Source organism: Bufo bufo, chromosome 2 (assembly GCF_905171765.1).
Source record: "Bufo bufo chromosome 2, aBufBuf1.1, whole genome shotgun sequence".
Taxonomy (NCBI): domain Eukaryota; kingdom Metazoa; phylum Chordata; class Amphibia; order Anura; family Bufonidae; genus Bufo; species Bufo bufo.
Window position 1 is genome coordinate 44,089,027 of NC_053390.1, and position 23,528 is coordinate 44,112,554.

At 46.9% G+C, this 23,528-nt stretch overlaps 1 protein-coding gene across 1 annotated transcript in view; it reads left to right on the forward strand.

Annotated features, from left to right (window-relative positions):
• The first annotated feature begins 462 nt into the window (after window positions 1-462).
• The window catches only part of ZFR (zinc finger RNA binding protein), a 58,360-nt gene continuing 35,294 nt past the window's right edge, over window positions 463-23,528 (forward strand). The window contains 2 exon segments of the mRNA XM_040421006.1: window positions 463-555; window positions 21,261-21,400. Of these exon segments, the coding sequence (XP_040276940.1) occupies window positions 21,398-21,400 (3 nt within the window). The 5' untranslated portion in view covers window positions 463-555; window positions 21,261-21,397.

Sequence of the window (23,528 nt, forward strand, 5' to 3'; positions counted from 1 at the left end):
TGGCGGGGCAGGACCTGCCAGGTAAGTACCAGCTCTTTATTGCAGGTGGATCCCAAGGTGTGGCCGAACCAACAACCCCTTTATTTATGAGGAACAAAAAAATACACACAGAATACAAAAATTGGAAAATTAGTTGCCTAATAGAAAAAAAAACTGCATATAAAAAGTTCTGGCGCTTAGAACCAGGAGGTAAAAACGGAGAAATGCGCGCCCTCTGACGACAAGGCCGAAACGTTTTCTCCATGAGGCCGTCAGAACCTCCTTCCAGAATATTCCCAGCAGTCGCCCCACGTGATCCCGCGACGCGCTGACGTCACTGGTTGGCAAGTCCCAGAGCCACAGACGCGCGTATTCGCCGCTTTCACCTAGCGACTTCTACTATGGCCGCCAGCCACAACATGGCCGCCGTAACCGTCGCTCGACGTTACGCCCTAGCGCATTGCCTTCGTCACGCCGGTCCCTCCCCTTTCAGATTATTGTGCGACGACTCCGGCGGACGTCAGTTCCTGTTGGAGATAAGGCCGGAGACGGACGGAGGCTGGCGAGAGCGGACAGGTGTGTAATAACGTGTGCGGGCGGCTATGGGGAAGGCCGCGTTGTAGTGTGGGGTCGGGTAGGTAATGAGGTCGATTTTGGCTGGAAGATGCGGCCTACCGGCTGTGGTGAGGTCAACGTGCTCCTCCATAGGGGGGAGTGGTAAATCCGCGGCAGAGGCCTAGGAAGGGGAAGGTAAAATGGCGCAGGGTGACCGGTGTTGTCAGGCCCTATAACCCCCATCCTCCTCCTTCCTGCTGGCTATGGTCCCGTCTATTGTGTCTCTCACATGTGCAGGCCGCATCTCCCCTGTCTCCTCAGGTTACATGTCCTGACAACCATACTTCTTCTCAGCCTTACCAGCTGCCCCTATGATGGGCTCTATTAGGCGCTGGGCACATTAGCCTAGGTCAGGGGTCCGCAACCTTCTTGCACTCCAGCTGTTGTGAGACTACAACTCCCAGCATGCACATTCCTAGCGTTGAGCGATACAGCAGGGATGCTCAACCTGCGCCCCCCAGCTTGTTGTAACACTACACCTTCCACCATGCCCTTCTGTAGGATGTCCGGGGACGATGGGAGTTGTAGTTTTGCAACAACAAAAGGGCCGCCGGTTGAGCATGCCTGGGATATAGCGATCCAAACTTTGTGGATCCAGCTCGTGTTTTTTTTTTTGCCTATATCTGAAGGTAAAAGCAATGGAGACGTGAACCCAGGCCGGGGGTTCGGCAACCTACGACACTCCAGCTGTTGTGAAACTACAACTCCCAGCGTGCACGCTTGTAATGTTGAGCAAATTGGGTTTCGGATACAGCAATCCGAACTTCGTTAACAATGTAGCCTCGGATTTTGACAGTAATTTATGCCAATAAACGAAAAGTCACCTCATAGACGCGAGAGGAAGCCAGCCTTGCGTTATTTGACGCAAGTTCGCAAAGACATCCGCGGAGCCCATACATTGTTAACTAAGTTTACAAACGAATCGGCTTCCTGATTTGCTGAACACTACACACTTGCGCTGTTCTCAGAAATCCTATAGAAGAGAATGCAGCATGCTGGGAGTTGTAGTTTCACAACACCCGGAGTGTTGTAGGTTGCTGATCCCCCGGCCTGGGTTCACGTCGCCATTGCTTTTTGTCTTTGGGTATAGGTGCAGAAAAACGAGCTGGATCCACATGACGGAGACCAACGGTGCCCGAGGGGTCTATTGCAAGGATAGACCATCAGTGCTATACATGTGGGTCCCACCTCTGAGACCCCCACCTATCTCCAAAACGGGCTGCCCGAAGTGAAGGGAGAGCGACCGAGCATGTGCGTCCACCCTGAGTTCACCGCTATGGGAGTTCCAAAAATAGCTGATAGTGGTGAATGGAGGGGGGGGGGACTTAGCAGTGAATGGAGAGCACACCGCGTACTTCCATTTTGGAGATAGTAGCAGGTCCCAGAGGTGAGACCCGCACCTTTCTGACATTGATGGAGTATCCTAGCAATATGCCACCAATGTGTTAGAAATACCCTTTTAAGGCCCTTGCGGCTTTAATTTGGGATGGACACTCATATGAAAGTTTATTCCTGATTAGGGTTGCACTGGGTATCGAATTATCGATACTTTTGTACCGGTATTGATTCAATACTGGGATTTGACACTTGCCAATACTAGGCTGCGCTACTGTGCAGCCTAGTATCAGAGAACGTGGCGCGTGCCGCTCTCAGCGCACTCCATGTTCTCCTCAGCAGCACAGGGGAGGAGGAGGTTCTAGCCCCTAAGGGGGAAATAGTTATTAAATATAAAGTACAAATCACCCCCTTTCCCAATTTTATATATAAACAATAAATAAACATATTACATATAGCCACGCCCAAAGTTTTTTTTAACTATTAAAATATAATTTGCCATTTTTTTTAGTCCCCTTGTCCCCCCCCAAAAATAAGATTAGACTGTTCGATTATGGGCCGGATGTTCCATAAAATGCGGAATGCACGCTGCTTTTTTTGGTTTTATTTTTATGGTATCAGAATCTAATCCAAATTTTGGTATGGTGAAAACCCTATTCCTGACCATTGCAGAAGTGTCGGCGATTGCCCCATTTGTCGGGCGGTCGCGTCCTTTTATGCGCTTTGTAAGTTTTTGGCTCGGTGGCAGCACATTGTCCTGTGTGAATGGGATGAGCTGCCAACAAACAAGGGACCTGTATGGGGTAAAGTTATATTCCCCGTTCTAAATCCCCTGCACTGCGGTGTGAACGTGTCTTTAAAGCAGGGATCTCAAACTGCGGCCCTCCAGCTGTTGCAAAACTACAACTCCCACAATGCCCGGACAGCCTACAGGTATCAGCCTACAGCAGGGCATTGTGGGAGTTGTAGTTTTGCAACAGCTGGAGGGCCGGAGTTTGAGATGCCTGCTTTAAAGGGAGTCTGTCACCACAATTTGCCCTTATAGACCACTTACATAGCGCTGTAGGGCGGGCGGGATATCGACCAGTACACTGGATGACGTAAGACGCATACAGGGCGGGCCAAGCAAACAGTCTGGGGAGGGGGTTATGTGAGAAGAAGGAAGAGCGGCCTGGGCACTTACAGCCCGAACGCCGCCCCTGGGCACTTGCGAGCCCTCATTTACATATGAATACAACTCCGTTTTTGCCCCTGGTGAACATCCAAACAAAAAGACAAAGGTACCGTTTGACTGATCTACAGTTATGCTACAGCGCTATGTAAGTGGTCTATAAGGGCAAATTGTGATGACAGACTCCCTTTAAAGGGGTATTTTGGCCATCACAGGGTATGTATCCACCGGATGGGTGCTAACTGCTAAATCGTTGGCCTCGGACTGCTTGGAATGGGACCTCTTGTAGTCAGAGGTTTGCATGATGCTGAGCATGCACATTGACACTTCATTTACATCTGTGGGGATAAGATAGCCAAATGCAGTGCAAAATCCACAGCTTAATTTTCCCCTACGCCCATGACAGCACTATTGGGAGACCGCCTAAATCCAGGACAGGAAACAGGAACTTTCGTGGAGAGCTCTTAAAGGGGTTGTCTAGGTTCAGTGCTGAACCCGGACATACCCATAATTTCACCCAGGTAGCCGCCCCCCCCTGATGTTAGTCACCCAATTGTTACCGGACAGAGATAATATCGAATAAAAATCGACCCGCACGGAGTCATAAATGTCGCCAAAAAATGAACCAAAATCGAAAAGCTTTATTGATGATATATAATAAATACATACATGGTAATAAAAGGCAGCACAAAGGTGGAACACAAAGATGAGGAACAGGACCCAAGGAGGGGCCGAGAGGTCAGCACACCAAGAAGCAGGGAAAAGAATATAAGATGAAAAAAAACACCAAGGCATCTCTAGACAATAGGCTCCAAACAGGCTGCAATGGAGGCAAATGTGAGGATAACAAGACTTGGTGAATGAACAGAATAAGCATACCCCGAGTGGTGTGTCGATCTCTCAGCCGCCTCCTGACCCAACGCCGTTTCTCCAGTAACCTGGCTTCTTCCGGGCATATGGAACGTAGGAAAAAAACTCCCCTATTATAGTCCCCACACAGGTGTGTAGGGAAATAATTAAAAGCCAAGTGGCACCTGCACCAATGGCAATGGAGCTCCAAGTGCTGTGGACCAATCGGCGGTGTCGCATAAGCATGGTGGGGTCGGGCTGGGCTGACGCGGTGGTCACGTGACCTCAACGTCAGAGACACATCATAACCAACGCCCATGCCGGGGAGGAATAGCCAATCCATGGCCTGTGAGGTCATGTTGGGGGAGTGGCAAGTGTGGCACAGCTGTCATGCGGCAAAGCACATGACCGCGGCGCCACAGAACCAACAAGGCCTCGTCAGCACCAAGGCGGAGCAAGTGTGACGCGACAGTCATGTGATCAGACGCATGACCGCAGCGCTAAAGGCACATAGCGGCCTCCACCGGAAACCAGCGATCAGTTGAAAGCGGAGCAAGTATGACAGGGCGGTCACGTGATACAACACATGACCGTAGCGCCACAGACACGTCGGAAACACACACACACACCACCCTCCGACCATTCACAGGTAATGTGTATAATATAATGAGGATGGAATAAGATATAGCCCACCAAGGGATAAGGGACCGCAAACCATGGATACAGGTCATGATTTTCCACAAATTAAGCTAATAAGCAACAGACAGCAGGATGGCAACGTGGTCATGTGAACAACCACATGACCGAATTGCGGTGTCACATCACATGATCAAAAAAGACCTTATTGTATACAGGTACAATTATGCAATCAGTGCAAACATAAATATGAGGGAGCAGCAGCAATAAGGTGCAAATGCACTGAAACCAACGCACTATTGGCATAAAGTGCAATGTGCAGTCACAGTTCTATAGGACTATTATGTATTGTCCATATCACGGAAACCCAAGTCAAAGGACTTAACATTGTGTATATAAGGCTACAAAGCATAAACCATTAGTAGTTATGTGCATGATAATGTATCAATATCCTTAAACCATAAAAGGTGGTGATTGTAGTTAGAGAAAAGGAACCGTGAAGAAGGGTGAAAAGAGTGCACCGTGCAGTGATAGGAAAAGAAAAGAAATGAGAACAGGTGATGATTGCATATAATCAATCATATCAGAGGGTCATGTGCACCAGAAAAATTCATGAGCTGTCAAAATTATTTTATGGTCGTATAGCCAGAGAGGGTCATGATATTATTGAATCCAGGGCAGGTTTGAGTAGAATACTTTCCAAGGGAGGCTATATACAACCACGCTTCCACTGATATAGTCCACCGCTCCAACAGGTGTCATAGGTAGTACTAGATATGAATAAAGAAAACGCAACAGGTTAAAAACAGGGGAATAAAAGAAAATAGAGTTAAAAACAAGGGACCCAGGATGCGCAAAGGTTCCCCAAGAGAACTCAAAATCTATGTGGAATCATCTATTACAGAAAGGGGGCAAAGGACACGTCCTCATTCAATCCCCTGGGTGTCATGCAATCTATCTCATGAATCCAACGCACTTCTTTTTGTGCCAAGGTCTTTTTCCAGTTACCACCACGTAATGTAATATACACCCTATCAATACCACGGATTCTGAATTGGGTGCTATCACAGTCGTGGAACAATTTAAAATGTTTGGGAATAGTTTTTAACAGGGTGATGTCATTTTCATCCTTGGCAGCTTCGATACCCAGAATGTGTTCGCGTGTCCTCCTCTTTAGTTCTCTAGATGTCAGCCCAACATGGATACGTTGACATGGGCACATCCCCAGATATATCACACCCGGTGTATTACAGGTGATGATATGTGTACTGTTTACTATTCGTGAATGGATTACTGAAGGAGGAGGCCCTATCAATGTTGGTTGGAGCATGCAACGCACTTCCCACATGGGGAGCACCCCCATTTGGGACCTTTTGAGTCAGGGTTCAACTTTATCTGGTGGCCTGGATGGTAGCTGTTCACCAAAAGATCTTTTACATTTTTAGTGCGTCTATATGTGATGGACGGACGAGTAGGTACTATTTTTGCCAGGGTAGGATCTAGTTTTAAAATCTCCCAATATTTTGCTAATGTATTCCGAATTGATTTCCACTGTGGGTTATAGGAAGTAATAAACCATACCTTGTTGGCTTGGTTATGTCGTTTGCGATTATATACCAGTAGTGGATCTCTTTGTGCCTGTTAAGCCTTCTGATGACATTGTACAATGTTCGCCTCTGAATATCCACGATCAGAAAACCTTTGGTGCAGGTCCCGGGATTGTCTGTTGAATGCCTCGTCCGTTGAACAGATTCTCCTGGCCCTCAGGAACTGGCCATATATAAAGCTACGGATAAGGTTGTGTGGATGACAGGAGTGCGCATGTAGGACTGAATTGGTAGATGTTGCCTTGCGCAACAAGTCGGTAGATATCTTCCCAGACTCCTCTACTTGAATCTGTACATCAAGAAAATCAAGATGCGTTTTGTTAATCCTAGACGTCAATGTGATGTTCCGATTATTGCGGCTTAGTAGTCCCACCACCTGGGTGAATCCAGACTGTGGGCCCTGCCACACGACGAAGATATCGTCAATGTAGCGGGCCCACATCTGGACCCCACCAACATCGCCATATACATCCGCGAGGAACACTTCCCTCTCCCACAGCCCCAGGAACAGGTTGACGTAGGACGGTGCGCAGGCCGCCCCCATGGCTGTTCCCTGGAGCTGTAGGTAAAAGGCGTCCCCGAAGCGGAAAAAATTGTGAGTTAGAACGAACTCCAAAAGTTCCACAATAAACTCTCCTAAATCGTCCTCAATGCTGGTCATGGATAAAAAGAACCGGACCGCCTCCAAGCCATCCTTGTGGCGAATGCTGGTGTACAGCGATTCAACATCGCACGAGGCGATCCACATATCCGATTCAAGGTGCAGATCATTAAGACGGTGTAGAAAGTCAGTCGTATCTTTCACGAACGATGGAAGTTCCACAAGGGGGCTGTAATATAAAGTCAATGAATTTGCAAGCTGTTTCGCACAAATTCCCCTTCCCTGATACAATGGGACGTCCAGGAGGATATATAGATAAACCAACACTGTTTCCCTATTTAAACAAGTATGTGATCCATTATCACTCATAGCATAACCAATAAAAGATATATATATCTATGTAAATTCCAAATCACAACTCAAGCAACAAAATTTTATACAAAATCACAGATGTTTTTATTAGTACGAAATAGGGATCGACCGGTTTGGCCGATATTGAGGATTTTGAACGTTATCGGATCGGCATCTATTTTGCCGATATACCGATAACGTATGGGGAACACAGAACGCGCTGCTCTCAGCGCGTTCTGTGTTCCCTCCGCAGCACAGGGGAGAAGGAAGCAGTGTCTCCTCCCCCTGTGCTGCCGCTGCCGCCAATGACAGAAGAGAAGACAAGAGGAGGGGAGGGGCTGTGGCCGCTGCGCCACCAATGAAGATAAGCCTTTCATTCATTCATATACAGGAGGCGGGAGCTGGCTGCAGAATCACATAGCCGGCTCCCGATCTCTATGAGCAATAGCTGCGATCCGCGGTAGTTAACTCCTCAGGTGCCGCGGATCGCAGCTACCGCTCATAGAGGTCGGGAGCCGGCTATGTGATTCTGCAGCAAGCTCCCGCCTCCTGTATATGAATGATTGAGAGACTTATCTTCATTGGTGGCGCAGTGCGTCCCCCCCCCCCAAGCCCCCCAGTATTAATCATTGGTTGCGCAGTGCGCCCCCACCCCAATCACGGCCAATAGTAAAAACATTGGTGGCGCAGTGCGCCCCCCCCCCACCCCACCCAGTATAATTACTCATTGGTGGCAGTGGCCACAGGATCCCCTCTCCCCTGCTCCTCCGATCGGAGCCCCAGCTGTGTAAGCCTGGGGCTCCGATCGGTTATCATGGCAGCCAGGACACTATTGAAGCCCTGGCTGCCATGGTAAGCTCCATGCTGCTGTGTGCACTATGCACAGAGCAGCAGGGACAGTGTGAGCTCCTATTCACCCTGATAGAGATCTATCAGGGGGAATAGGACAAGGGTTCTAGTCCCTAAGGGGGCTAAAAGTTAGTAAAAAAAAAACCACAAAAATATTAAGTATAAATGAAAAAGACTTATAAAAAAAAAAATACACATTAACAATAAACATATTAATTTTCAGCAGATTTGTGTAGGAATTTTTTTTTTTTCTCGAAAATGAAAATTCCCAGAATATCGGTATAAATTATCGGCTATCTGCCTGAAAGTTCACAAATTATCGGTATCGGCCCTAAAAAATCAATATCGGTCGATCCCTAGTACAAAATAAAGTTGTGACCACTGGCCACACAGACATTTAAAGGGGTTATCCCATCATAATGATCACTGTTAAATCTGTTAATGATTTGACAGTGATCATTTTTGTAAATATACTTTATTAACAAATTCCCACCGATTAGGAGAAAATTCATCCCCACTTACCTCATTGTTGTGACTCGGTCTCCCCTGGTTACGACCACCGCTCTTCCGCAAAATCCCGATGGTCGCGCTTGCCCAGAAGACTTCTTCTTTTCTCCCGGCCGGGCCACTCGCTGTCCTGAACGCGCACGCTGCCGCGCATGCGCGACGGTGACTTCTTCCCGGCCAGAATAGTACAGAGATGCGAACGCGCACGCCGGCTCTGTACTATACTGGCCAGAAATAAGTCACATTGCGCATGCGCGGCAGCGTGCGCGTTCAGTCCAGCGCGCGGCCCGGCCGGGAGAGGACTTCAATCAAGATGAAGCCCGCCCCCAGCCAGAATCCAGGAAGTGAACGCGCGGTGGCAGCAGGTAAGTATAAAAACGCAGATGTGTGGTAGTTACAATAATTATGCGTAAAGTGCAAGTGCTAAAATACTTTACAGCAATGAGATATAGTCAGTGCCTAACACAGAGTATAATCCTGTCTATGATAAATTACCAAAAGGTCAACAGTGGACCCTAGACTAAACGGACCTAAACTCACACCATATTATCTGAACAATAGTATAATGAATAATGAGGCATACTGACCAAAATCTCTACCACAGCACTGGCAGTCCGTGCCCCGACGCGCGTTTCGCCGTCAGCTTTTTCAAGGGGTAATGACAAACAACTTCCTAGCCGGGTATATATAGTCCCTATGATGAGCGAACACATATCCCCCTAACCAATAGATGAAGGGCACACTGATGAGGAGGTAGGATCCCCCAGGTTCCTCACCTGTATGGTACAACCTCACTCGCCTCGTGTATTATGGCGCACGAACCGCCGCACACCGCCGATGCCCGCGTACCCGGCCGTAGCAATGACGCAGGACGGCTATGCTCAGCAGAGCACAGAACGTCCTACGTCAGAGCCAGGACCGCGTGAGCGCGCCCGCGCAGAGGGACGTGCGCACTACGAGCTCCATATAGGGTGAGGGCAGAACAATGTCATAGATCCCCACTCCATTAATGCGCTCTCCATCCTAAAACATACATACAGTGGGGGAAATAATTATTTGACCCCTCACTGATTTTGTAAGTTTGTCCAATGACAAAGAAATGAAAAGTCTCAGAACAGTATCATTTCAATGGTAGGTTTATTGTAACAGTGGCAGATAGCACATCAAAAGGAAAATCGAAAAAAAAACTTTAAATAAAAGATAGCAACTGATTTGCATTTCATTGAGTGAAATAAGTATTTGAACCCCTACCAACCATTAAGAGTTCTGGCTCCCACAGAGTGGTTAGACACTTCTACTCAATTAGTCACCCTCATTAAGGACACCTGTCTTAACTAGTCACCTGTATAAAAGACACCTGTCCACAGAATCAATCAATCAAGCAGACTCCAAACTCTCCAACATTGGAAAGACCAAAGAGCTGTCCAAGGATGTCAGAGACAAAATTGTAGACCTGCACAAGGCTGGAATGGGCTACAAAACCATTAGCAAGAAGCTGGGAGAGAAGGTGACAACTGTTGGTGCGATTGTTCGAAAATGGAAGGAGCACAAAATGACCATCAATCGACCTCGCTCTGGGGCTCCACGCAAGATCTCACCTCGTGGGGTGTCAATGGTTCTGAGAAAGGTGAAAAAGCATCCTAGAACTACACGGGAGGAGTTAGTTAATGACCTCAAATTAGCAGGGACCACAGTCACCAAGAAAACCATTGGAAACACATTACACCGCAATGGATTAAAATCCTGCAGGGCTCGCAAGGTCCCCCTGCTCAGGAAGGCACATGTGCAGGCCCGTCTGAAGTTTGCCAATGAACACCTGAATGATTCAGAGTGTGACTGGGAGAAGGTGCTGTGGTCTGATGAGACCAAAATAGAGCTCTTTGGCATTAACTCAACTCGCTGTGTTTGGAGGAAGAAAAATGCTGCCTATGACCCCCAAAACACCGTCCCCACCGTCAAGCATGGGGGTGGAAACATTTTGCTTTGGGGGTGTTTTTCTGCTAAGGGCACAGGACAACTTATTCGCATAAACGGGAAAATGGACGGAGCCTTGTATCGTTAAATCCTGAGCGACAACCTCCTTCCCTCTGCCAGGAAACTGAAAATGGGTCGTGGATGGGTGTTCCAGCACGACAATGACCCAAAACATACAGCAAAGGCAACAAAGGAGTGGCTCAAGAAGAAGCACATTAAGGTCATGGAGTGGCCTAGTCAGTCTCCGGACCTTAATCCAATCGAAAACCTATGGAGGGAGCTCAAGCTCAGAGTTGCACAGAGACAGCCTCGAAACCTTAGGGATTTAGAGATGATCTGCAAAGAGGAGTGGACCAACATTCCTCCTAAAATGTGCGCAAACTTGGTCATCAATTACAAGAAACGTTTGACCTCTGTGCTTGCAAACAAGGGTTTTTCCACCAAGTATTAAGTCTTTTTTTGTTAGAGGGTTCAAATACTTATTTCACTCAATGAAATGCAAATCAGTTGCTATCTTTTATTTAAAGTTATTTTTTCGATTTTCCTTTTGATGTGCTATCTGCCACTGTTACAATAAACCTACCATTGAAATGATACTGTTCTGAGACTTTTCATTTCTTTGTCATTGGACAAACTTACAAAATCAGTGAGGGGTCAAATAATTATTTCCCCCACTGTACATACACATGTGGTCATATTGTTTCCCTCCCTAAATATTGTTTATTTGATCATGTATCTCTAAAACTATACATCGGCATAAATATGCATAATTACCACGCATTATGAAGTGAGTCCAAAATAAATAAAGAACCACACAAATTAAAAGTGTAAAAACCCTAAGCAACAATGGCTTGTGCCACTAGTGATAGTGCTATAAAGAAATATATAACACATATATATTATTGAACAATTCATTATTAATAGATAAATATACAAATCAATAACCTACATGATTCCCATTATATATGACAAAAATACAAATTGACATGATCATTGTATGAATAAATATAATCGTGCAAAAATACATATAATCAAAAAGTAGAGATATTGTCCTTCATGCCTAATCAAGGTACGACAGCACCGGCATGAACGAACAATATATGTGTATATAAAAGTGTTCGTTCATGCCGGTGCTGTCGTACCTTGATTAGGCATGAAGGACAATATCTCTACTTTTTGATTATATGTATTTTTGCACGATTATATTTATTCATACAATGATCATGTCAATTTGTATTTTTGTCATATATAATGGGAATCATGTAGGTTATTGATTTGTATATTTATCTATTAATAATGAATTGTTCAATAATATATATGTGTTATATATTTCTTTATAGCACTATCACTAGTGGCACAAGCCATTGTTGATTAGGGTTTTTACACTTTTAATTTGTGTGGTTCTTTATTTATTTTGGTCTCACTTCATAATGCGTGGTAATTATGCATATTTATGCCGATGTATAGTTTTAGAGATACATGATCAAATAAACAATATTTAGGGAGGGAAACAATATGACCACATGTGTATGTATGTATGTATGTTTTAGGATGGAGAGCGCATTGATGGAGTGGGGATCTATGACATTGTTCTGCCCTCACCCTATATGGAGCTCGTAGTGCGCACGTCCCTCTGCGCGGGCGCGCTGACGCGGTCCTGGCTCTGACGTAGGACGTTCTGTGCTCTGCTGAGCGTAGCCGTCCTGCGTCATTGCTACGGCCGGGTACGCGGGCATCGGCGGTGTGCGGCGGTTCGTGCGCCATAATACACGAGGCGAGTGAGGTTGTACCATACAGCAGGGCTCGACAAATCCCGGGCGCCAGGTCGCCATGGCGACCAGGAATTTGGTCCTGGCGCTTGGGTATTTGTCAGCCCGTTTTCAAAGATGCGCTCTCGGCGCGCACCATGGTTTCCCGAGCGGCACAGTGGAGGAGAGGAGTCCCTCCCTCCCCACTGTGCGCGGCTGCCGCTGGCCACTAAGAACAGGGTAGGAGGGGAGGGACTGTGGCCACTGCGCCACCAATGAATGTGCCGGCCATATCCCGGCCCCTATGACTGCACGCTGTGATCCGCGCGATTAACCCCTCAGTTGAGGGGTTATTCGCGCGGATCACAGCGTCCTGTCAGAGGTCGGGGGCCGGGTTCTTCAGTCTCGACTCTCTGCATTGGTGGCAGTGGGCAGTTCCAATCGGAGTCCCAGCAGTGTAATGCTGGGGCTCCGATCGGTTACCATGGCAGCCAGGAGTCACGCTACTGAAGTCCTGGCTGCGATGGTATGTTAGTGAGCAGCATTATACTCACGTGCGCCGTGGCCGCCGGGCGCTCCTTCTTCTGTCTGTGCGGCTCATTGCTATGCTTATAGCATTAGCAATGCGCCGCACAGACCTATGAGAAGAAGGAGCTCCCGGCGATCACGGCGCACGTGAGTATAATGCTGCTCACTAACATACCATCGCAGCCAGGACTTCAGTAGCGTGACTCCTGGCTGCCATGGTAACCGATCGGAGCCCCAGCATTACACTGCTGGGACTCCGATCGGAACTGCCCACTGCCAGTGCCACCAATGATGGGGGGAGGAGGAGGAGGGGGACCCTGTGGCCACTGCCACCAATGATTAATACTGGGGAGGGAGGCAGGGTGGGTTTGTTACCAGAAGGGGCTGATAAGAGGGAGGCTGGAGGGGCTGATAAGAGGGAGGCTGGAGGGGCTGATAAGAGGGAGGCTGGAGGGGCTGATAAGAGGGAGGCTGGAGGGGCTGATAAGAGGGAGGCTGGAGGGGCTGATAAGAGGGAGGCTGGAGGGGCTGATAAGAGGGAGGCTGGAGGGGCTGATAAGAGGGAGGCTGGAGGGGCTGATCAGAGGGAGGCTGGAGGGGCTGATCAGAGGCTGGAGGGGCTGATCAGAGGCTGGGGGGGGCTGATCAGAGGCTGGCTGCCATGGTCAGCTCCCTGCTGTTGTGTGCACAAAGCACAGGACAGCAGGGAGAGTGTAAAGTCCTATTCACCCTAATAGAGCTCTATTAGGGTGAATATGACAAGGGTTCTAGCCCTTAAGGAGGCTAATAGTTATTAAATAAAGTAAAAAAAAAAAAAAAGTTTGAACACCCCCCCCCCCCCCCCAAATATAGAAAACGATATATTGCGATATACATGCTTAAAATTATATCGCAATATAGATTTTATGACGCGGCTCCGCCTGGCTCCTAACTTTTTTAGCTGGCTCCTAGATTCCAAGGAAATTTGTCAAGCCCTGCCATACAGGTGAGGAACCTGGGGGATCCTACCTCCTCATCAGTGTGCCCTTCATCTATTGGTTAGGGGGATATGTGTTCGCTCATCATAGGGACTATATATACCCGGCTAGGAAGTTGTTTGTCATTACCCCTTGAAAAAGCTGACGGCGAAACGCGCGTCGGGGCACGGACTGCCAGTGCTGTGGTAGAGATTTTGGTCAGTATGCCTCATTATTCATTATACTATTGTTCAGATAATATGGTGTGAGTTTAGGTCCGTTTAGTCTAGGGTCCACTGTTGACCTTTTGGTAATTTATCATAGACAGGATTATACTCTGTGTTAGGCACTGACTATATCTCATTGCTGTAAAGTATTTTAGCACTTGCACTTTACGCATAATTATTGTAACTACCACACACCTGCGATCTGTATGACATTTTAAGTGTTCTTAAATGTCTGTGTGGCCAGTGGTCACAACTTTATTTTGTACTAATAAAAACATCTGTGATTTTGTATAAAATTTTGTTGCTTGAGTTGTGATTTGGAATTTACATAGATATATATATCTTTTATTGGTTATGTCCAGGAGGATATGTCCCATTTTTGTGGATTTTAGGGAGTAAATACAGGCACGCCACTTTTAGGATATTCGGGGACAAGGCTTTGGGCTTGTTTTTTAGTGATAGTGCCGTTGGTGCCCAGTTCTCGTTTGTACTGTTCGCTGGGGTTGAATGTCAGTCGCTTATAACAAGTGGAGTCCCTGAGTTGCCTATATGCTTCCTTTTCGTATGCATCTCTAGGCCAAACTACCACATTGCCGCCTTTATCGGCGGGTTTAAACACCAAATCTTTCATTTTTTGTAATTCTTTGACAGCTTTTCTCTGTCTAAAAGTCAGATTGTTCGATCTAGCTGGATAAGTAGCTTGACATCTTGTGAAGATCTCGAGTAGCAAGCTGTACAAAGGCATGGACAATAGGATACATGTTTAGTGCAGGAAACCTCGTTGACTTTGGTCCCTTATCCCCTGGTGGGCTATATCTTATTCCATCCTCATTACATTATATTATACACATTACCTGTGAATGGTCCGAGGGAGGTGTGTTTTTGTGTTTCTGATGTGTCTGTGGCACTGCGGTCATGTGTTGTATCACGTGACCGCCCCGTCATACTTGCTCCGCCCCTGGTGCTCTGTTTTCAACTGATCGCTGGTTTCCGGTGGAGGCGGCGGCCACTATGTGCCTTTAGCGCTGCGGTCATGCGTCTGATCGCATGACTGTCGCGTCACACTTGCTCCACCTTGGTGCTGACGAGGCCTTGTTGGTTCTGCGGCGCCGCGGTCATGTGCTTTGCCGCATGACAGCTGTGCCACACTTGCCACTCCCCCAACATGACCTCACAGGCCATGGATTGGCTATTCCTCCCCGGCATGGGCGTTGGTTATGATGTGTCTCTGACGTTGAGGTCACGTGACCACCGCGTCAGCCCAGCCCGACCACACCATGCTTATGCGACACCGCCGATTGGTCCACAGCACTTGGAGCTCCATTGCCATTGGTGCAGGTGCCACTTGGCTTTTAATTATTTCCCTACACACCTGTGTGGGCACTATAATAGGGGAGTTTTTTTCCTACGTTCCATATCCCCGGAAGAAGCCAGGTTACTGGCAAAACGGCGTTGGGTCAGGAGGCGGCTGAGAGATCGACACACCACTCGGGGTATGCTTATTCTGTTCATTCACCAAGTCTTGTTATCCTCACATTTGCCTCCATTGCAGCCTGTTTGGGGCCTATTGTCTAGAGATGCCTTGGTGTTTTTTTTTCATCTTATATTCTTTTCTCTGCTTCTTGGTGTGCTGACCTCTCGGCCCCTCCTTGGGTCCTGTTCCTCATCTTTGTGTTCCACCTTTGTGCTGCCTTTTATTATCATGTATGTATTATATATTATCAATAAAGCTTTTCGATTTTCACTTTGTGAAGATTATGGTTCATTTTCTGGCGACACCCCCCTGATGTTAGCTTCGGAGCAGTTCATGCTCCGATGCTCTCCCTTGCCCTGGGCTGGATCACGTAGGGCAAGGGCTCTTTAATTTACAATAACACACTGCTGGGCAGAGGCTTCCGCCCGCCAGTGTGTTCGGTGATGTCACCGGCTCTGATGGGTGGGCTTTAGCGCTGCCCTAGTTGTTTTACAGACTGGGGCAGCTCTAAAGCCCTCCCATCAGTGCCGGGGACGTCACCGAGCTCACTGCTGGGCGGAAGCCTCTGCCTGGCAGCCCTTTGGAGAGCCCAGTTCGTCACCGGAACTCCAGAAAATGCCTTTGCCCTGCACGATTTAGCGCAGGGCAAAGGAGAGCATCGGAGCATGAAGTGCTCCGATGCTCAAGTCAGGGGTGGGCTGCCCCTGTAGCACCAGTTCCTGTTTCCTATCCTATGGATATAGGACCAGGTCTCTGCTCGGAGTGCCTTTTTTGATTTCCCCATTGCACAGATTTTTTGGTGGCTATCACCTCAGCTAGGAGAGTGGATAAGATCTCTGCCTTTTCAACCTCTCCTCTCTATACTAACATCCTGGAGGACAGGGTGCTCATTAAACCGGACCCATCTTTTTTGGCCAAAGTGGTCTCTCTTGTGCATAGGTCCCAAGATATTGTTCTCCCATCTGTTTTAATCCCTTAAGGATGCACACGACTGTATGGCTTTTTCAGTGTTTTGCAGGCCGTTTTTTAACTGATCCATTTTTCAGTTTTTTGTTTCAGTAGTGTTTCCGGTTCCGTTTTTCCGTATGGCATGTACAGTAATTACATGGAAAAAATTGGGCTGGGCATAAAATTTCCAAGACATACAGGTGTACATTCCGTATGTGTTTTTTTTTTTTTTTTTTTTTTTTTTTTTTTTGCCGACCCGTTGACTTGAATAGAGCCACGGAACGTGATTTGCGGGCCATAATAGGACATGCTCTATCTTTGAATGGAACGAAAATACGGAATGCACACGGATACACTTACGTTTTTTTTGTTTTTTTTTTGCTGACCCATTGAAATTATTAGTTCAGTATAAGTAACGCATACTGAACAAAAAAAACGACCAGTATACTGAATGCAAGAGGCCTAAGAATGAGAAGGAGTGGAGGCTCCATTGTCTAGATGTTAAAAGATGCCCGTCTCATTATCTGAATGTCACCAGTCAGCGGAGGAAATCCTCTAGGCTTATTGTGCAGTTTGGGGGGAAAAACGGGGGTAATAAGGTTTCATCTAGAACCCTAGCCAGATGGGTAGTGGGGGCTATCGTTTTGACCTATTCCTCAGCTGGCAAACCTCCCCCCCTTGGGTTTCGGTGCTCATTCAACCAGATCCATTTCTACTTCATGAGCAGAAAGGGCCAATGCATCTTTAGAGCAAATTTGTATGGCAAAAGTCTCCATGTACTCCTTTTTTTTTTTTTTTTCTTCGTCACTACCAGTTAGATTTAGACTCTAATGATCATCTGTCCTTCGGGAGGATAGTGTTACAAGCGGTAGTCCCCCTAGTTCTATTTTAGTCGTCTCTCAAGGGTGCTGTCATGGACGTAGGGGAAATTAAGGATTACTTACCGGTAATCATTTTTCCACGAGCCCATGACAGCATCCGGGATTTATTCCCACCCTATGTTTTCAGTTTCATATGCATGAAATACTTATGTAAATAAATATTAAAAAAATAAATAAAAGTGGTGCAAAGTCCAAAAAAAAACGGTGTTTAGGACAAGTTCCCGCAATTAACTGGTGCTACAGGGGCAGAGCCCCTCCTTAAGAGCTCTCCACAAAAGTTCCTGTTTCCTGTCCTGGATGGATGGAGACGGTCTCTCTCAAGGGTGCTGTCATGGGCTCATGGAAAAATGATTACCGGTAAGTAATCCTGAATATTTTGCAGCATCTAGAGTTGCTGTGGTACAAACCTTTCCTGATTCAAGAGTAATGTATGTTTACAGGAAACTCCTGGTTAGGCTCTGTTCACATTGAGGCAGATTTCCAAATAAATAAAAAAATACATCAGAATTTGGAGCACCTGCCGTGTGTCTTTTTGGTTTATTGTAATGAAATGGGACTCATTGAGGTTCTTTAAAGGCTATGGGCACCTTTGGGGGCAGCTTTTTTTATTTATTTTTATTATTGCGTTCTACTCCTTTTAGACCAAAACGTCATTATTTCTGTTCTTTATTAAAGGTTTGAGCCGTTTTTCTGGTGTAGGTATTTGCAGAGTAACAGGCTTTGGGTGCGTTCGCATGACGGCCATTTTCAGAGCTATAGAAGTCTATAGGGCTATTCACATTGACATTTTAACCCTTTCCTGATGCGGCCATTTTCCGTTTAAATTTTTCATCACTGCTTTAACTTTTTTTTTTTTTTTCTGTTCACTTAGCCGTACAAGGACTAGTTTTTAGTGGGAAAAGTTGTGCTTTCTCCTAGAGAGATGGTCACAGCATCTGAGGGGTTAAATGTCCACGATTGGCATTACCACCGATAGCGGACATTAGCTGCAGGTGCCTGCTGTATGAAACAGCAGGCACCTAGTGGCTATGGCGCTCGTTCCACTCCAGACCTAACACCTGCCGTACATGTATGGCGGATGTCGGGAATGGGGTTAAAGATGGCAGTCAGAAAATAGGACATGTCCTATTTTGGCTGTTTTTACGGAATTGGGGCCATTTCTTAAAAAGCATCAGTAAAAAAATAAAATAGGCGGGCAGTTTTGGCATTTATTTTTTTTTACAGCTTTTTTCCCCCGCTATAACCGGTTGTGTGAATGTACCCTTTCTGTATAATGCTCATGCACACAAGCGGACTGCATATGGCGGTCCGCAATGCACTGGCGCCGGCCGTCTGCACTCGGCTTGCTGATGCGACCCATGACCTTGAATGGATCCGCGATCTGCAACATACAGCTGTTTGCAGTGGGCAGCACAGGACCCCGTTTGTTGTGAATGGCAGATTAAAGAGGACCTTTCACTAGAATAAAACATCTAAACTAACTATACAGACATGTAGAGCGGCGCCCAGGGATCCCCCTGCACTTACTGTTATACCTGGGTGCCGCTCCGTTCTCCCCACCGCTCCGTTCCCTCTCCCCGTTTATGGAGGCTTTTTTTTTCTCTCAGGCTATGAGCTGAGCGCTGCGATTGGCCAGCGCTACAGCCTGGGAGAATGAGACGCCTGGAGGTTCCCCTGGGTGGAGCCCAACTATGAAGATACCGGAGCCTATAACGGGAGAACGGAGCGGAGCCCAGGTATAACAGTAAGAGCAGGGAGATCCGGGCGCCGCTCTACATGTCTGTATAGTTAGTTTAGATGTTTTATTCTAATGAAAGGTCCTCTTTAAGTTGTCTTAGTGGTACAACTCCTTTAAAAAATAAAAATCGGCTTTTTTTCTGGTGTACCCATATTTGAAGTGTAATAGTTTTTTCTTTTTTTTTTTTCTTCATGTATTGCTTGTTTGCACATGTATGTAGCAGCCCAAGTGATACATGTCAGCCGTACCCGTCAAACTCTTTGTAACCCCCTTTTGCCAAGTTTTTGGCATCTTCTGAACCTCATTTAGCAAGTAGATGTGGCTTAGCAGAGATGGACTGCCCGCCAGATCAGTGCTAACGCTAGCCCACTATGCCGCCAGAAGTCCGCTCCGGCCCCATGCACTATAATGGGGTCCGGCCGCAGCACAGCAAACATGCCGATAGGCGGCCGGATAAAAAGTACAGAACACCGCCTCTCGGCTAGTCTGCCGTGCTGCGGCTGGACTCCTCCCCCCCCCCCCCCCCCTCATTATAGTGAATGGGGCCGGAGCAGACTTCTGGCGGCATGGTGGGCTAGCGTTGGCGCGGTTCCCGCAGGTCAGCTTTATTGTCCGGCTTCAGCCACTGTCTATCTAACGGACCTATTAGGCGCAGCGATTATCGTTTTCCTATGGTCATTCAAATCTGAGATTATAATCGTATTTAATGGCGAGCAGCGATCAAATGCATATCGTTTGTTTTCCATGGATCGGGAAGATCCCTCGTCTAATCTGAAATTGTCCAGTGTTCAGCGGTGTAAAGGCTCTAGGGACTAACGAGCAACGATCGCAAAAATGACTAACAGCGTAAATTATTTAGTGGTGAATGTTTGTGTAATCGAGCGTCTTGAAAAGAAAATGACTCGCTAGATCATTGCTTCCGATTGTCAATAAAATAATATCTGCCCGTTTAATAGGACCCTCAAGTTTACCTGTCTGTATTGTACACTGGACTAGGGTATTGTACACGGGCTAGTAATCTGGCCCGTTGACTTTTTTTATTTTATTTAATCCCCCCCCCCCCCCCCCCCCGGGTTTGGTCATTGTTATGTTACAACAGAGCAGCCTTTGTGTTAGCGGCTCCGTTAATTTGAATAGGATTTTTCCACTGACTTCCATTGTCTTTGGTTGGCTGAGTAATGTACTCTGCTATACTGTAAAAAAAGAAATCTGGGCCTGTACTAATAAATCCTGGGGGGGTCCTGTTAGGCACTTTTTTTTATATTTTTTTTAATTCTTTTTAGCCTATTAAAGGTTTTTTATTTTATTTTTTTACTTGAATGGGTGCTGAGCTGCAGTACACCGCCACCACACAATGGAGGGCGTTTTCCCGCGTCCGGCTCTGTCACAGGAGGTGCGTTTTTCTGTGCACAGTGTTTGGCATACCTGGAATTTATTCTATTTTTTTCAGTAAAGGATTCCATTGTTTTTATCCGGAGGCTGGAATGAACTTTCTTTTCAAGTTTGCATTTGTTGGAGTGCCCTGGACCTCTGCATTGTAGCTGGCCGTGATTATCTTTTGCTTGGTGTTGAACCTCCACCAATCTGATATTGATGTCCACTGTGGATAGGTCAGCAGTATCTGATCAGTGAGGGTCCGACACCTGGGACCCCCGCCAATCAGCTGTTTGAGAAGGCACATGGCAGATGTGCTTTATATCGTAGCTCAGAGATATTCACAGTGCCAAGGCCAAGTGACTGATGAACATGACCTCACGTGGCCTAAGCTAAGAGAAGGCCACGGTGCTACTGCGAGCCCCACTGCTTTCTCAAACAGCTGATCGGGTGTCTGACCCCCAATGATCTGTGATGTAAGAAGTCCCAGAGAACCCCTTTAACTGCAGAGTTTTTGCTTTTATCTTTGCTCGTCTGATTGCCACGTCTGTGCCTCCTTGGTCCTGCCATCGTCCATTTCTTTGGTCCTCGTTCTGCCGTGAGCATTGTTGACCTTGTGTGACACGTGTGGGGGGCAGTAATGAAGCTCGTGCTCCTGACTGCATCATTAGCGATGTGACTGGCTTGTTTGTGCCATGCTCGGTTTGTCATTTGTTTTCACGCCGAGCATTTGGTTTCTTGATTGAAACAGAGTTATGTGACCTTCTCGTTGTGATGAGGGAAATCTGCGTCTCCAGATTTCTCATCCTCCTCATCAGCTCTGAGCAGGCAGTAATAAGACGACAGATTTAGATATAAGCGGCTTGCAGCCCTCAGTTCTCGAATTGAATGTGTTTCTCTCCTTCCTTGCAGGTTTCTGAACATCATCCGTGACTTCTCGCTCCTGTCTGTGAGAGTTATGACCAGGCTTTGAAGTTTTTTTTTTTTTTTAGCTTGATACCAGAAAGAAGAACCCATGATTCCTATCTGCCCTGTAGTTTCATTCACCTATGGTAAGTACATCTTTTATGCCACACTTCTAGTGTTTGCTCGGCTGCGTGCTAGATCTGTGCCCTGAACTGAATGTACATCGATGGTTCAGCTTTGGCAATGTAGTAAATTGTAGCTTCTTAACGTCGCCTTATCTTTGGAATCGCTTGTTTCACACTGCAGTCACACGAAATAGAGGAGCAAATAACATTTGATAGAAGCAAAAAGCCAACGTTTTGGTAGGAAATTGTTTTCCTGAGTTCATATTTTAGTGTATGCTCCTTTTTGGCAAGAACTATATATACCATAACCACACAGCCTTGTGAATGAGTCCTTACTGGAATTCAGCGGGGATAGACATGCACACGATCGTGCTGTTTTTTGCGGTCCTCAAAAAAACGGAAGCCGCCCGTGTGCCTTCCGCAATTTACAGAACGGGCGGCCCATTGTAGAAATGCCTATTCTTGTTCGCCAAACGGACAAGAATAGGACATGTTCTATTTTTATTTTATTTTTTTATTTTTTTTGCAGGGCCACGCAACAGAGCAACGGATGCAGACAGCACACGGAGTGCTGTCCGCATCTTTTGCGGACCCATTGAAGTGAATGGGTCCGCACCCGAGCCGCCAAAACGGCGGTTCGGATGCGGACCCAAACAACGGCCGTGTGCATGAGGCCATAAACTGATAATACGGTGCAATGTCTAGTGTAACGCCTGGGAACACATTCAGTAAAGTCATGCTCCACATCCTCAGGCCCTGTAGTAGGCATAACGCAGGTTATTCTGTCTGATGTGTAACTTTTTTGTAGGCCATATATATTGATGACCTATCCTCAGGCTAGGTCATCAATATCTGATAGGCGGTGGTCTGACACCCCCACCGATCAGCTGTTTAAAGAGAAGGTTGCACCCCATGCGAGCGGTGCTTTCTGTTAATTACATTGCCCGTTGTCTTGGAAGTGCAGTGTAATGACAGATACTTGCCCCTTTCACTTGAATGGAGCGAGTACTTGTAATTACACAATGCCTCCGCTCCACAGAAGACGACACGTAGTGTAATGAAAAGGTAGTTGCGCTTGCATGGAGCCCTGCCTCCTCTTCAAGCAGCGGGTTGGTGGGGGTTCCAGGTATCCGGTTTCCTATTTGGCTCTTTATAGAGCAGTGCATCTATGGGTGGAGATATCCACAGCATGGCGCCATCTGGTGGCACAGTGGCAGCAGCCCTGTGTGCCTCTGAATTTTATGTACCCTGCTGGTTCAGTGTCTATTAAAGAATTCACCTAAACTAGTAGGTTCATGCAGTGAATGTATTAACCAGGCTTGCCCATCTTTGACCTATGTGGCATATCGCTACAATATGCCACCTATGTCAGTTAAGGTGCAGGTCCAACCTCTGTGCCCTTCAAGTGAAGGAGAGAACACTGTGCATGTGCACCATGTTCTCCATTCATCTCTATGGGAGGTCCAAAAATAGCAGAGCATGCATTCTCGGCTGTTCTCTGAAGTCACTTAGTGGTGAATGGAGTTTGAACCGCCTAAGTGCAGCAACCTCTCCATTCACCTTCATGGGACTGCCGGGAATAGCCAAGTCCAGCATTAGCTTATTTTCGGACCTTCCATAACCGTTGAAAAGAGGCTGCACATGTGCAGATGCTCTCCCTTCTCTTCTCTGGAGGTAGGTGTGGGACCGTTCCTATCTGACATTAGTGGCATGTCCTAGTGGTAAGCCGTCAATGTCCCAGATGGGGGCAACCCCTTTAAATTGTAGGCAGTCTCCTAAGTAGTCACAGACTTCAACGCACACCAAGCAGAAATTTGATTGCAGCTCGTCTGAGCCAATGATGCATTAAAATATGCATGCGAGACAAAATATTGGGTCTGTCCAAACGAGTCCTTTTGCAACTCGATGGTGTTTATCCTGGTATTTTACAAATCGCTGCCCATCAGGCTTTGCCTGGACCTTTGTGTCAGAATAAAATCTGCGTCCTTCCATCGTTAATATTGATCGCTGATCGGGTTCCTGCTTTGGCAGAGCCTCAACTCGAGTAGCTGTAAAGCAGCGTTGAGGCCTTGGGTTTGCTGCTTGTGTCACTTATCAAATATAATAATAGAATAACCGGCAGGACGCTGCAGGTTCTCAATGTAAGGTT